Genomic DNA, 13,507 nt, shown 5'->3' with positions numbered 1-13,507 from the left:
ACTGCCATCTGCAGCTAGTAAACTAAAGTCTCGCCGTGAGATGAAAGAAGAAATATAGGTCAATATCTTATATCATTTACCAAAAATCTTTGAAAATCAAACATATTGTTCCTCTTCAATATTGTTTCAATTGTCATATCAGAAACCCAATATTTTATACAATGCTCGGATGGACAAAGGATTCTGGATATTAAAGGTTTAAACTCCTAGAACTCAGGCGTGCTATACAAGGTTTGGTTTTAACCCAAAATGTTCTCTTAGTGGGTTTAGCAATGCCAGGTAGGCTACGATGAAATCCTCGCTCTACAGACTTTGATTAGTATACCTGGTTAGTTCTGCATATAAACACCTCTGCAGTGCAATCAGGAGAGCAGACTGTCAGTCAGTACATGTCTCACACTGGTAACTCCCTCTTTTATTTATAACTAGCCCTGAAGGCAGAGTCTCAGGGAGATCTATGTCATACCCAGAGATCTTAACAGCTCATTTACATTTGAGAAAAATGTGGATTTCTCTGGAATAAGACATCAGATCACAGATATCAATGTGCCATTTTATTCAGCTTCCTATGACCTACAGGCCATTATAGATGGCTTAGGAAGGTTGATCCTACTGACAGATTCCCTTTAAAAGGAACATGTCATCAGATTGATGTTGCCTTCATTACGGGCAGCATTAATTAGAGTCTTACTCAAGATTGCAGTCATGTATCTTTTACTCTGAAACGTTGCGCTGACATGTTCCTTTTACAAAATTAATTTGTCTTATATTTTTCTATCATTCCCTCTTGTTTGTCAGGGTGAGGGCTACTCAGAGCACAGAGTTCTCTTTCTATAACTGATCTCTGATACTGTATTATAGTCTCTTCTGTTTTTAGGAGTTAACAAAAAATTAAAGTCAAATAAAGATAAATCAAACTAAAAGATAAGGTTAATAGAAACAAGTCTGAAGATTTTCCCAAATGATAGGACTTTGAAGGGAATCTATCATCTGATTCATGCTGCCCAAACCTCCGCACCATCAATTAGAGCCTGGCTGTATTATTGCACATGTGCATGTGAATACTTTGAAAAGACTGTCAGGGACTATGTGTCTGAGGCTGATTAGTCCAAGACAAATGGATTCTCCCTGTCCTGATACCTTTGACTGAAAGGTCAGTCCCTAGGGACACACATAAGGTAAGACCGGTCAGCCTAGGGGACCTGCCTCGCGTTACTCAGCTGCACCACATAGTCCCCGGATGGCTTTTCAAAATATGTTTTTTTCTGAAATGATGCATAGTTTCACTGTAAAACATACACAGTAGTAATGATGCAGCCAGGCTCTAATTTATGTTACTTGTGGTTCGGGCAGCATGAATCAGATGAGAGATTTCCTTTAAGGTAAGGATGGGGTGGTTGACATGGCAATTGAATGGCATAATGGGTTAATTGGACCCCATAGTCCTTCTCATGCATACACCTATGAGTGTCATACCTCTGTTTCCAGTATCCAATGTCACAGACACATTCTCCCGTTACAGAGTCACAGTTCCCATAGATGCAGGGTGGGCACAAGTCTTTGCATCTGTTTCCATAATTTCCAGCAGGACATAAAAACTCACATCTGTGGCGATAAGTAAAACAGCTAAGACCCACATCAGGCTGAGCGGAGCAAGCAAATTGCAAGCAAGCTTCATGTCATCAAAATAGTAATTAATTGGCTTTACAGATGGACAAATTGCAGTAGTCAAGTTGCTGTATCACAAGTCCTCTTTTTATCTGAAGAGGCAATTTGCTTGTTAAAACAGTGCAATTGTACAAGTGACTTAGAGCCCATTTACAATACATGATTATAATGAAAAAGAGATAGGAACGCTCGTTTCACTATAATTGTACATCCTGCCGATCACCTGACGAACAAGCGAAATGCTCCTTTGTCAGGTGAAATGATTTTTATGGTTTGCCCAAAAGATGGTCGTTCTTGGCAGTACATCATCCATATACACAGGTCCTCACTGCCGAAGAACTATAGAACTATAGCGCCACCGCCACTCACTGCTTCCAATAGGTGGCGCTAGAGTTCTACTCCTCTTCCCCTCTGAAGAGACAATTTGCATACGGCAGGATAAACACTTCACCCTATGTATATGGAGTAGGCTGTGTGTGGAGGGAAGGTGTACCCCATCAATTTTTGGAGACAGTGCAGCCTTCTTAAAGCATAAAGCGCCCACATGACTCTCTTTGAGTAAATGAAAATAATTATAAACATGAATCCTTGTTTGAATTCAACTCTGTTCTCATTTTTTGAGCCCACTTCTTGTTGGGATGCTTTACTGTAAGGACACAATGAACAAATAAGTAAAGGAAATAATAATAAAATAAATAAGAATCAAGTACCTTGATCCCAGCTTGCCAGGATCACAGTTTAGACATGTTCCACTCTCTGGACTGCATGCTTCTTCCCCAAGACACTTTGGACATTTCTGTGTACAGTTCTCTCCATAATATCCTACTAAACAAGGCAAATCACAACGTGTTCCCATCCAGCCAGACTCACAGGACCCACAGGAGCCATCAAAAGGGGAGCACGAGTGGCCCGCTTTGCATCTTCCACACCTAGTAAATTCAGCACAATAAAAATTAAATGTTATTCATGATAATGGGGAGACATTTATTGACAAAACTCTATCTACATTTCTCAGAATTATAAGTACCAGAATTATCATTTTAATTTAAATGACCCTTGTCCTTTCGCCCTTTTTTCTATATTTATCACAGTCAGAGGGAATTCCTTCAGTGGTAATGATCACTGTCAACATTGAAAACCTTCAGTGCCTAAAAACATGTTACTTTATTCTAACAATGCATTTTAATGGTTTATGCCCCCATACATATTGGCAGGATTAACCAACAGTCTAATGTACAACCCCGAATGCAATAAAGATGAGACTCTATATAAAGTGTAAAGAAAACAAGAATATAATGATTTGGAAATCTCTTATAACTATATTTAATTCATAACAGAACATAGGACACAGATGAGAAGGTGAAAGTTACACATTTAACCATTTCACTTGAAAAAAGAAATTGATGGCAGCAACACATCTCAAAAAAATTGGTCCCAGGACATGTCTACTATTATACTGTTAATATACAGTTGTTCATAGATTGAAGAACCTCTGACCATCTTTGCTTCTGAGAGACTCTGCCTCTCTGACATAGTCTTTTTATACACAATCATTTGATTAGTTGATTGTCGACCCTTCAGCTGTTTTCATTAGAACCATTTACTTTTCTAGCCATTTGTTAACCACGTCCCAACTTTCTTGGTGTTGCTGCCATTCATTTCTAAATTAGTTAACTTTTTCACATGAAATGGAAAAATGTGTAACTTTCACCTTCTGATCTGTGTTCCATGTTCTGTTGTCAATAAAATAAGGCTATAAAATATTTCTAAACCATTGCATTCTCATTTTCTTCACATTTTACACAATGTTCTAACTTTTTTGAAATTGAGCTTGTATATGGGGTCTCCCGACTCTTCCTCAACATGATCACGAGGTGAGAAGAGTCCAACCTGCTAAATTTCAGTGGCTAATGCTTTTGTTCTCTGTAAAGATAGCCTTCCACAAGACAATTCTGGCAAATGCTTTCCCATTGAGAACATAAAAGCACTAAGCAGAGCAGTGTTTTCTTGTATTTCAGGATGTCGGGTGGAGATAGCTGTCGGCCAAATCATCCTTTAGTTACCAGTTATCTAATTGTCTGGGGGTTCTTAGGCTCTGTACACATCTGCATATGAATTTCCTCTTTTCTTTTAATTTAAAATACCAAAAAGTATAAATGTATGCAGGGGACAGTTCTTTCACATGAAGGTCACAAGTGGTGCCCGACTAGCCACATTGACTATAATAGGGTCTCTTGATTTATCCCCATGGTATCCATTGCATTCTGCAATATTTTCTTCCAGTACAGATGGCAGGATCTGTGGCGGAGGTAGATATGATCAGAGCCATATAATCCCTCTGTTTTCAGTCTGCTTGACAAATATCAAATAAAGGTTTGTATTAATATTAATAAACCATAGTCTCTACTGCATATGAATAAATGCCAACAAATGAATTCATTAAGCGGAGATCTATTGTATACATTTGCCATTTGAATCATTAAATACTCGTCCTGACATGGTCTGTCGCCCACCGAGTGCTGTTAATAATGTATATTAATTCCATCCTGCACTGAAACTTTTTGATATACAGCAGAGGTCTCCAAGGAAGATGCCCCCACTGATGAAGATGACACTTGTTTTGCAATATATTTGTGACATTTCCACTAGGACTAAAGTATATGCATCCTGTGAAAAATGAGCTGCTCTGCAGTACTTGGCAGTGCCCACTACACATTGAATGCAGCTGCTCTTTGCAGCTCTGTTCAAAGTTTTAACATCACCACCGCTAGGGAAACAACAGCTGATTAGTGGGGGTGTCAGGTGTTGGACCCCACCAATCTCATATTGATTACCTATTCTATGGACAGCTCATCAGTATGTTGTGACCGGACAGTCCTTTTAATGTTTCATTGGGTTTAGTCTGCATTACTGTCATTGAATCATCCAGTTGATTATGACAGTGAATATAAGCAATTGGCAAGCACCTGCTGGGAATATACATTTCTCACTACCCCTTTTCATACCTTTTCTCACATTTGGGTCCGTAATATCCAGCAGGACAGAGTTCTGTACATCTTTTTCCTTGGTATCCGGTGTAACATTCACAGTAGCCACTTTTGGAGTTGCATTTGCCTTTCACACAGTCACATCGGTGTTCACATCCGTGACCGTACCATCCTTCAAGACACATGCAATTTCCATTTGTTCGTAGACATGGAGATTTGTTGCAACTACATTTTATACTGCACCGATTTCCCCACCAGCCGCTGTTACATATACATTGTCCATTAGTCTGGTTGCAGTAGGAAGTTTCCAGGTTGCACAGACATTGTTTATTGCAGTGCTGAGCCCACCAGCCTGGCTCACACTTACACAATCCAGTGAGCTGGTCACAGGTACCGTGCAGGCCGCAGTGGCAGGAGTTCTGACAAGTAGGCCCCCATTGCTTAGGATGGCATGTACATTTGCCAGTCACCCCATCACACTTTCCATTGGGATGACATGAACACGTCTGCTTGCAGTCTGAACCCCAGTACTGATCAGGACATGCTACAAAATTAAAAAGAAAATGTTAATTACATTTTTGTATCAGGTTGAAACCAAACAACTTTAAGGCTTCACTTCAGACATATACAGTGGTGGCCAAAAGTATTGGCACCCCTGCAATTCTGTCAGATAATACTCAGTTTCTTCCTGAAAATGATTGCAATCACAAATTCTTTGGTATTATTATCTTCATTTAATTTGCTTGCAAGGAAAAAACACAAAAGAGAATGAAGCAAAAATCAAATCATTGATCATTTCACACAAAACTCCAAAAATGGGCCAGACAAAAGTATTGGCACCCTCAGCCTAATACTTGGTTGCACAACCTTTAGCCAAAATAACTGCGAACAACCGCTTCCGGTAACCATCAATGAGTTTCTTACAATGCTCTGCTGGAATTGTAGACCATTCTTCTTTGGCAAACTGCTCCAGGTCCCTGATATTTGAAGGGTGCCTTCTCCAAACTGCCATTTTGAGATCTCTCCACAGGTGTTCTATGGGATTCAGGTCTGGACTCATTGCTGGCCACCTTAGAAGTCTCCAGTGCTTTCTCTCAAACCATTTTATAGTGCTTTTGGAAGTGTGTTTTGGGTCATTGTCCTGCTGGAAGACCCATGACCTCTGAGGGAGACCCAGCTTTCTCACACTGGGCCCTACATTATGCTGCAAAATTTGTTGGTAGTCTTCAGACTTCATAATGCCATGCACACGGTCAAGCAGTCCAGTGCCAGAGGCAGCAAAGAAACCCCAAAACATCAGGGAACCTCCGCCATGTTTGACTGTAGGGACCGTGTTCTTTTCTTTGAATGCCTTTTTTTTTCCTGTACACTCTATGTTGATGCTTTTTTGCCAAAAAGCTCTACTTTTGTCTCATCTGACCAGAGGACATTCTTCCAAAACGTTTTAGGCTTTCTCAGGTAAGTTTTGGCAAACTCCAGCCAGGCTTTTTTATGTTTTGGGGTAAGAAGTGGGGTCTTCCTGGGTATCCTACCATACAGTCCCTTTTCATTCAGACGCCGACGGATAGTATGGGTTGACACTGTTGTACCCTCAGACTGCAGGGCAGCTTGAACTTGTTTGGATGTTAGTCGAGGTTCTTTATCCACCATCCGCACAATCTTGCGTTGAAATCTCTCGTCAATTTTTCTTTTCCGTCCACATCTAGGGAGGTTAGCCACAGTGCCATGGGCTTTAACCCCTTACTTACCGGGGACGTATTAGTACGCATATTTGCGTACCCCCTGTTCAGTGAGGGCTGCTGCGCTGAGCCCTCACTGAACGGAGCACATGTCAGCTGATTCTTACAGCTGACATGTGCCTGCAACAGCCGCGGGTGGAATCGCGATCCACCTGCGGCTGTTAACCAGTTAAATGCTGCTGTCAATCTCCGACAGCAGCATTTAACGCGCGCTTCCGGGTAGCGCGTCATAAGCCCCGCCCACCGGCGACCCCGTCACGTGATCGCGGGTCGCCGATGGGCGTGCATGACAACCCAGGGTCTGCAGCAGACGCCTGTGGTTGTCATGATCTTGTCGCTATGAGCGCCACCTAGTGGTCGGCGCTCATAGCACAGGACCATTTCTGCTGCATGCAGGGGACCTGCTCGTCCCCTGTATGTAGCAGAGGCGATCGGATAGTTGCTGCTTCTAGTCTCCTATGGAGACTATAGAAGCATGCAAAAAGTAAAAAAAAAAAGAAGTTTTTAAAAATATAAAAAAAAATAAAAAAATATAAAAGTTTAAATCACCCCCCTTTCGCCCCATTCAAAATAAAATAAATAAAAAAAAACCCCACATACACATATTTGGTATCGCCGCGTTCAGAATCGCCCGATCTATCAATATAAAAAAAGAATTATTCCGATCGGTAAACAGCGTAGCGAGAAAAAAATTCTAAACGCCAGAATTACGTTTTTGGTCGCCGCAAAATTGCAATAAAATGCAATAACGGGCGATCAAAACATCGGATCTACCCCAAATGTTATCAATAAAAACGTCAGCCTGGCACGCAAAAAATAAGCCATCAACCAGCCCCAGATCACGAAAAATGGAGACGCTACGGGTCTTAGAAAATGGCGCTATTTTTTTTTTTACCAAATTTTGGAATTTTTTTTCACCACTTAAATATAAAAGAACCTATACATGTTTGGTGTCCATGAACTCGTAATGACCTGTAGAATAAGAAGGGCAGGTCAGTTTTAGCATTCAGTGAACATGGTAAAAAAAATAAATAAAAAACAACTGTGGTATTGCACTTTTTTTGCAATTTTACCGCACTTGGAATTTTTTTCCCGTTTTCCCGTACAGGATATGATAAAACTAGTAATGGCGTTGAAAAGTACAACTCGTCCCGCAAAAAATAAGCCCTCACATGGCCATATTGACCAAAAAATAAAAACGCTATGGCTCTGGGAACAAGGGGAGCAAAAACGAAAATGCAAAAACGAAAAATGCTCCGGGGCTTAAGGGGTTAAACTTCTTGATGACACTGCGCACTGAAGACACAGGAACATTCAGGTCTTTGGAGATGGACTTGTAGCCTTGAGATTGCTCATGCTTCCTCACAATTTGGCTTCTCAAGTCCTCAGACAGTTCTTTGGTCTTCTTTCTTTTCTCCATGCTCAATGTGGTACACACAAGGACACAGGACAGAGGTTGAGTCAACTTTAATCCATGTTAACTGGCTGCAAGTGTGATTTAGTTATTGCCAACACCTGTTAGGTGCCACAGGTAAGTTACAGGTGCTGTTAATTACACGAATTAGAGAAGCATCACATGATTTTTCAAACAGTGACAATACTTTTGTCCACCCCCTTTTTTAGGTTTGGTGTGGAATTATATCCAATTTGGCTTTAGGACAATTCTTTTTGTGTTTTTTCATTGAAGACAAATTAAATGAAGATAATAATACCAAAGAATTTGTGATTGCAATCATTTTCAGGAAGAAACTGAGTATTATCTGACAGAATTGCAGGGGTGCCAATACTTTTGGCCACCACTGTATATACCAATCACCTATAACTTTTTCAGCAGAATAATGCATTATGGCTGGTTTCAAAGTGTTCAAGTGTTGACTTTGCCTCCATATTCCCCAGATCGGAATTCAATTGAGTAGTAGCGGGATGCAGTGGTGTTCCACCAATGGTGGTAGACCATCCAGCTGATATCGGGCTGTAAACTGGGGGATCTCGGCTACAAACAACACTGCCCGGCATCTGACCAGTTCTCCTGATACCTGTATATGTATGGCAGAAGTCAGGAGAAGTTGTAGCGGGCCCATACCTGGAGAGTGCCAGTAACTGCTGTGACTGGAGCTAGTTCTGATCGCAACAGTTTAACCCCTTAGATATTGTGGTGATCAACAACTGCAGCATCTAGGGCTCCCCAATACACATTTAGACTAATGTCGGCCGATCCCACCAATATCAACTGGTTCAGCCAACAGTCTAATGTGTATAGGAACAATATATTGTTGGAGGAAATATCGATCTGGCATGTCCAATTTTGGACTGCCGATTGTATTGCCTCCCCAAAATAAAAATCCCTTAAAATATTCCCTCTCTCATTATTCTGGCATTTGGAAAATATTAAATATGATGGTAATCCTAATTGACCTGAAACGGGAAAGGTTTATTCTGATTTCATGTCAAATATTGAGATAAACATGCATATGTGTCTTTTTATATAGTGAATGTAAACTTCTGGTTTCAACTGTACATGTAAACTAATTCTGCACTTATAGATTACAAATCTGTAGCTGTACTCACGTGAATAGCAATCAGCACCAAAGAAACCTGGTTTACAAACACATACTCCTGGTCTTATGCAAATTTCATCTGTTTTGCAGGCATCAGCCCCTTCACAAATTGCTGGGGTGAAAGAAAAGTCGCATTTACAAAAGAGTCCAATTCAAAATAATTCATATAAACATATTAAAAGGGTTATTTCATGTTGGAAAATTAGACTGTAATGTATTAATACATTATATTGCTGTCAGTCATAATAGTTCTGCTGAGCAAATGACACGGCACAACCAGGGCACATGGACATCATAGAGAGTAGTTCTCTTCCTGAGTCTCCATATCTGCTTGTGGCATGCTGCTTTGTAAATTATTGCCTGCCTTATTACTATTATATTATTGCATTATAATAAGAGGAGTCAGTGACAACACATCATTGGTGCAACCGCTGCAGCTCCACAAGGGCCCACATCCACCTCCAAAAGTGCAAGCAGCTTCTGTCACAAACATTTTCCATTTCATTTGAAAAAAAAAAACTCATTTAGAAATTGATGGCAGCAACACATCTCAAAAACGTTGGGACAGGATTAACAAAAGGCTGGTTAAGCAAGTGATACTAATTAAAAACAGACGTAGGGTAAATTTTTAATGGTTACATGACTGCGTATAAAAAAAAAACAATGTTGGAGAGGCAGAGTCTCTCAGAAGCAAAGATGGTCAGACATTCACCAATCTGAACAACTGCATCTAAAAATTGTGGAGAAATTTCAGAAAAATGTTTCTCAACTTAAAATGAGAAAAACTTTGAATATTCCATCATCTACAGTAAAAAACATTATCAAAAGATTCAGAGATTCTGGAGAAATCCATGTGCACAAGGGACAATACCGATGGTCATTATTGGATGCACATGATCAACTGGCCCTCAGTGAGCACTGCATTAAAAACAAGCATGATTTGGTCATGCAAATCACTGAATGGGCTCAGGAATAATTCCAAAAATCATTGTGTGAACTGCGAACACTGTTCCCCAGGCAATCCACAAATGCCAGTGTAAGTTCTATCCTTCAAAGTAAAAGCCACATCTGTTTGTAAGTTCTACTTGTGTTTGTGTGGGTTTCCTCTGGGTTCTCCTACAGTCCAAAGACATACTGATAGGGAGTTTAGATTGTGACTGCCAATAGGGACAGTGATGTTAATGCCTGTAAAGCGCCACGGAATATGATGGCGATATATAAGCGAGTAAATATAGCAACATAATCCAGAAACGTTGCTGTTTTTCCAGGGCCAAAGCTCATTTAAATGGACTGAGGCAACAACTCAAACTTTTCTGTGGTCAGAAAAATAAAAATGTAAAATTCTTTATGGAAACCTCAAGCGCTGCATAGAGAGCGTTGCCTGTTACCCCCGGCACTGACTGGACAGCCGGCTCAGCATTGGAGCTGGCAAAGAAAGTTGCTTTATTTATAATTTTGCATTTAGGAAGATGCACATGACGCGCCCCCTGGGCCTCTGTTTGTGTAGCGTTGCGCACGCGGGGACTACCCGGAGCCGGATCTGATAGGGGTAGTAGTCCTCGTGGCGACGATCCGGTCCATGCCCAGGGTGTCAAACCAAGTGGCAGAACTTTGAATAAGATGTTATAGAGTTCGACTACGCCACCCGTTGAATGCGGTTATGAAACCGCCGCTGCAGGGCAGACCGCTGAGGCCGGTGGTACAGTTGTGCAGCGTGGATAGTATAACCCCCAACGGGAGGGGTATGGCCTCAGGGCAGCGGACGTGGATGATGGGGATAGCAGAATTGCACGCAGGCACCAGGAACCACTCAGAGACGGTGCGGTGTAGTTCAGGGTCTTTACTGGTGGCAAAGGTAGACCCTCCCGGGAGTACTGGCTAGCGATCGGGGCCTGGTCAGTCCGTGAGCAGATAGGATCTCCCCCGGCCAGGCGGAGTTGTAGGCCTCCCCAACTTATTGTACTCTCCCTGGCTACCTTGCTAGAAGTGGGTAAAAGTAGCCCACGTCCCTGAGTGTACCGTGTGGTGCTCACCCGTATGGCCGGTGACTCGGGGCCTTCTGGTAGCCTCCGCTCCACGCCGGCGGTGCTGGTCCCTTGCGTGTGACCGTGCCTTCGGGTTTCTTGGCCAGAGGACCTGAAATCCCCTGCCGGTCGGTTTCTGCTGCTGGGTATGGATCAGTCCCCACAGCCTCAGACTCCGTGTCCGGTGAGATCTCTTCAGTCAGGACGAGCTCTACAGCTTCCAGTCTCTGACCCCTTTTATCACTGCTCCCACAGAGCTCCTGATCTTGCTCTCCCTGTATCTGCTCCACTCCAGACCAGACTGTGTCTCTGTCTGGGACTCCTCTTCTTCTCCTCTAACCCCGCCTCAGCCCCAGTTTATATAGGGGAAGTTCTTCCCCTCCCAGGACTGGGCAGGAAGTGTTGCATGCTTAGGGTTCCTGACCAGGAGACCTCCCACCTGCTCTCAGACGTAATATTGCTATTACTGTGGTAACCAGACCCCTGGGGTGCCACACACATGCATTTAGGAAGATGCATATGATCAATAATGTGCACTTTTTTTATACTATATGTGTACAATATGATGGTCCACTAATGAGCTCTGCACTTATATGACAAAGATGAATTTTTATCCTCTAGAGAAAAAAAATGGTCCTTTTGGATGACTGCAAACATCTTGAACAGTGTAAATAATAACGAAAGTATATTCCTATATGCTATAGATTATTTTTTTATTCTAAAAATAATTGTCTTTATTTGCTCAACCCATTATACCCCTTAAAGGTGCACACTGAGGAGGGCTCCGTTAAAGTAAATTTGTCAATCTTGACCCCTTATCTATTATAATGCAAGGACAGCTAAAGAGACACAGCCAGGTAATTATCATAGCTGAATTTACTTTCACGACCCACTCGCAGTAAGTCAACAAATATCCTCTCTGCTATTGAAGGGTCTAGGAGTCTTCTATGCTACTCGACCCGAGCAACGAGCCCAATGTTAGTCTATGGGAGACCCGAGCATTTTTGCGGCGGCTCCCCCGGCAGTCTGTAGACAGCCTAAAAAGTGCCCAAAACGATAGTGACAGTGCTCAAATGACATGGGGACAGCATGGGGATCGCCCCTGGAAGCATTTCTGACCCCCAGGTCACTGCTGTCAACAACGTGGTCAGAGGTATTAAGCCACTTTTACAGGCTCACAATAAAACGTTCAAAAACGAAAGTGAAAGTGCTTTCCTGTGAAATATGTTAACCCCTTAACGACCATGGGTCTTTCTGTTTTTGTGTTTTCCTTTTTTGCTCCCCTTCTTCCCAGAGCCAGAACTTTTTTAATTTTCGTTCAATATGGCCATGTGAGGGCTTATTTTTTGCGGGACGAGTTGTACTTTTAAACACCATCACTGGTTTTACCATATCGTGTGCTGGAAAATGGGAAAAAAATTCCAAGTGCAGTGAAACTGCAAAAAAAATGCAATTCCACAGTTGTTTTTTGGGTCCTTTTTTTACCACGTTCACAGATTGCTAAAACTGACCTGCCATCATTATTTTCCAGGTCGTTACGAGTTCATAGACACCAAACATGTATAGGTTCTTTTTTATTTAAGTGGTGAAAAAAAAATCCAAAGCTTGCTAAAAAAACAAAAAAAAATGACGCCATTTTCCGAGACCCTTAGCTTCTCCATTTTTCGGGATCTGGAGCCAGGTGAGGGCTTATTTTTTGCGTGCCGGGCTGACGTTTTTATTGATACCATTTTGGGGTAGATCCAATGTTTTGATCGCCCATTATTGCATTTTATTGCAAAGTTGTAGCGACCAAAAAAACGTAATTCTGGCGTTTAAAATTTTTTTCTCGTTACGCCGTTTACTGATTGTATTAATTCTTCTTTTATATTGATAGATCGGGCGATTCTGAACGCGGCGATACCAAATATGTGTATGTGGGTTTTTTTTTATATATATATATATATTTTATTTTGAATGGGGCGAAAGGGGGGTGACTTAAACTTTTATATATTTTTTATTTTTTTTATTTTTTTTAAAACTTTTTTTTACACTTTCTGCTTGCTTCTATAGTCTCCAGATGAGACTAGAAGCAGCAGTTGTCTGATTGCTTCTACTGCATACAAGCGATGAGCAGATCGCTTGTATGCAGGAGAAATGCTCACTTGCTATGAGCGCTGACCACTAGGTGGCGCTCATAGCAATTGAGACATGACAACCACAGGCGTCTGCTGCAGACCCTGAGTTGTCATGCCCACCCATTGGTGACCCGCGATCACGTGACGGGGTCACTGATGGGCGGGGCTTAGGACTCCCGGAAGCGCGAGTTAAATGCCACTGTCAGAGATTTAACATATTAACAGCCGCGGGTGGATTGCGATTCCAATAATCAGCTGACATGTGCTCGCTTCAGTGCGGGCTCACCGCCGGAGCCCCCGCTGAACCGGCCTTCCCGACCTGGTGCGTACTATTACTGACCAGGTCGGAAAGAGGTTAAGGAACATCCTTTCCAGGGTAAAGACTTGTGTATAAGCTAAAATAAATAACCAAAA

At 41.9% G+C, this 13,507-nt stretch overlaps 1 protein-coding gene across 2 annotated transcripts in view; it reads right to left on the bottom strand.

The window, feature by feature from the left end:
- Positions 1-13,507, bottom strand: part of SCARF1 (scavenger receptor class F member 1) — a 103,594-nt gene that overhangs the window by 52,681 nt on the left and 37,406 nt on the right. For both annotated transcript variants that reach the window (XM_073670759.1, XM_073670760.1), the window contains exons 3-6: positions 8,963-9,064; positions 4,674-5,199; positions 2,379-2,597; positions 1,477-1,605 (exon numbers count right to left, since the gene is read on the bottom strand). In XM_073670759.1, the coding sequence (XP_073526860.1) occupies positions 1,477-1,605; positions 2,379-2,597; positions 4,674-5,199; positions 8,963-9,064 (976 nt within the window). The remainder of the gene's footprint in view (positions 1-1,476; positions 1,606-2,378; positions 2,598-4,673; positions 5,200-8,962; positions 9,065-13,507) is intronic.

The sequence above is a fragment of the Phyllobates terribilis genome, unplaced genomic scaffold (assembly GCF_046119375.1).
Source record: "Phyllobates terribilis strain yellow unplaced genomic scaffold, ASM4611937v1 Scaffold_2__4_contigs__length_985480577, whole genome shotgun sequence".
Lineage (NCBI taxonomy): Eukaryota > Metazoa > Chordata > Amphibia > Anura > Dendrobatidae > Phyllobates > Phyllobates terribilis.
The sequence above is the reverse complement of the archived record's forward strand: the minus strand, read 5'-3'. Positions and strand labels throughout refer to the sequence as shown.